The 1,856-nt window shown below is 31.7% G+C and overlaps 1 protein-coding gene across 1 annotated transcript in view; it reads left to right on the top strand.

Annotated features, from left to right (window-relative positions):
- The window catches only part of LOC107724571 (anaphase-promoting complex subunit 1-like), a gene marked incomplete at its 5' end in the record, with an annotated part of 73,024 nt that overhangs the window by 3,923 nt on the left and 67,245 nt on the right, over window positions 1–1,856 (top strand). Inside the window, one exon of the mRNA XM_016533554.1 lies at window positions 813–878. Coding sequence (XP_016389040.1) covers window positions 813–878 — 66 coding nt within the window. The remainder of the gene's footprint in view (window positions 1–812; window positions 879–1,856) is intronic.

Genomic DNA, 1,856 nt, shown 5'->3' with positions numbered 1-1,856 from the left:
ATTTTTTAAATATATTTTTACTCCCTGTCATATTATGACTCTCCATGCTTCTATTGCACATTTGATGACATTTCTTTAAGTGCTTAAATTTGGATGCCAAAATGTGGTGGCACAATTGTTGCATTTCTCATATAATTGTGACTAGATCGAATAACCACGATCAGATTATTAATCACGATCAGATAACTCAAAAATAGAGATGGATCTAAATGCGATCTTGCAGTTTAGTGTAAGAAAGCCGCAGGGTTTAACAGACTAAATGACTGGTCCTGTATACATCAGTAATTCAAAAAAATAATTAATTTACCAAAAGATTAACATTTTAATTATAAGGTCAAAAAAAGTAACAATAAAACAAATGCGTGGATGTACCATTCACAAAAATATGATTAATTTGCATTTAAAATAGATACTATGATTTTTTTATTTTTATTTCATGCTGACCTTATAGTGAACATGACCTTATAGTTTTTGTAGTACTCTTTTCTGCTGTTATTGTGCATATTTCATCTGTACTATTTGGAAGTTAAGTTATTGAAAGTTGAACCATGTTGGTATATGTTTATTAATAGCCAAACACTCACTTTTAACCATGCAATAAATTGTAAAATCAGAGTTGCAAATGTTTCCATGTAGAGTCACATTTCAAATCCATTGTGATCAGATCTTGCTGCTTCCTATTATGATGAGGGATTTACACCATTTAAATAATCGTGACGCTTGTAAATCTTGAACATCAGCTATAAGTGTCTTCCTCTTTTCCTCCACTGTTGTCAAGACCTAAATTTCACATTCTCTTCATTTCTTCCAAGGACATTCATACAATGCTGGTGCTTGAGGCCAATGGAAGTCTGGTCTTGTACACAGGAGTCACACGGGTGAGGCTTGATTTCATCTGTGTTTTTCACCTCTGAAATGACATTATTAGTGGCCTAAATCATTTTTCTACTTTCAGCTCAGTCTGACTATGCTGTAATATGCAGCGTGTCTGCCATGCATAGTTCTCTTTGATTAAAAAAGCCAAAGGCATCTGTGCAGTACAATTTGCACTCAAAGCCTAGTGCTGAGTCTAATACATCATCTCATTCCATCATGTTCCCCACCAATCACTAGAGATTTGAAAATTGGTTCCAGGTGAGTCACTCATATCTGGATGAGAGACTGTCATTAGTGCTGGAGAGAATGCAGGGATTCTTTACAGGCGCACAGGATATCGGTTTATACTGTTGGATTCATATAGTTTATTAATGTCATAAGATGGTACTTACAGATGTATGCATGATTGATGCATAAAAAGCCCCTTTTCTCTGCAGTACTGATGATGCTGTGTGTTTCAGATGTGGATGACTCACCTCGAACCAGTTTTCTAGTTTAATTCTCTAGGGATTGGTTGAAAATATGATTGATCAATGTGACCTATCCCACAGAATACAAAGTCTGCATCCCAACGCTATCCAATATTATTTGTCATATATAGTATGTTATTTGTCATATATAATATAAAAATAGTGATTTTTAATAAAATAGCCTTTCCCAATTTCTCATTTCAGGCATTCTTAGCTGTCAAATAAAATAAATCAAATAAATTGTGTATATAACCATGTATGTATATGTCTGCATATGTGTGTGTATATTAATTATAATGTATTACATATATTGTAATTATATAAAAAAGAATTTAATTATAATACCTTTACTAAGTATTATTAGTGAAATTAATGTATTTAAATGTGTATTTATATTTAATAATACTAACACTAATATATATATATATATATATATATATATATATATATACAGGTGCATCTCAGTAAATTAGAATGTCGTGGAAAAGTTCATTTATTTCAGTAATTCAA

Source organism: Sinocyclocheilus rhinocerous, unplaced genomic scaffold (genome assembly GCF_001515625.1).
Source record: "Sinocyclocheilus rhinocerous isolate Xijiao unplaced genomic scaffold, SAMN03320098_v1.1 scaffold304, whole genome shotgun sequence".
In the NCBI taxonomy this organism is placed as follows: Eukaryota; Metazoa; Chordata; class Actinopteri; order Cypriniformes; family Cyprinidae; genus Sinocyclocheilus; species Sinocyclocheilus rhinocerous.
The sequence above is the reverse complement of the archived record's forward strand: the minus strand, read 5'-3'. Positions and strand labels throughout refer to the sequence as shown.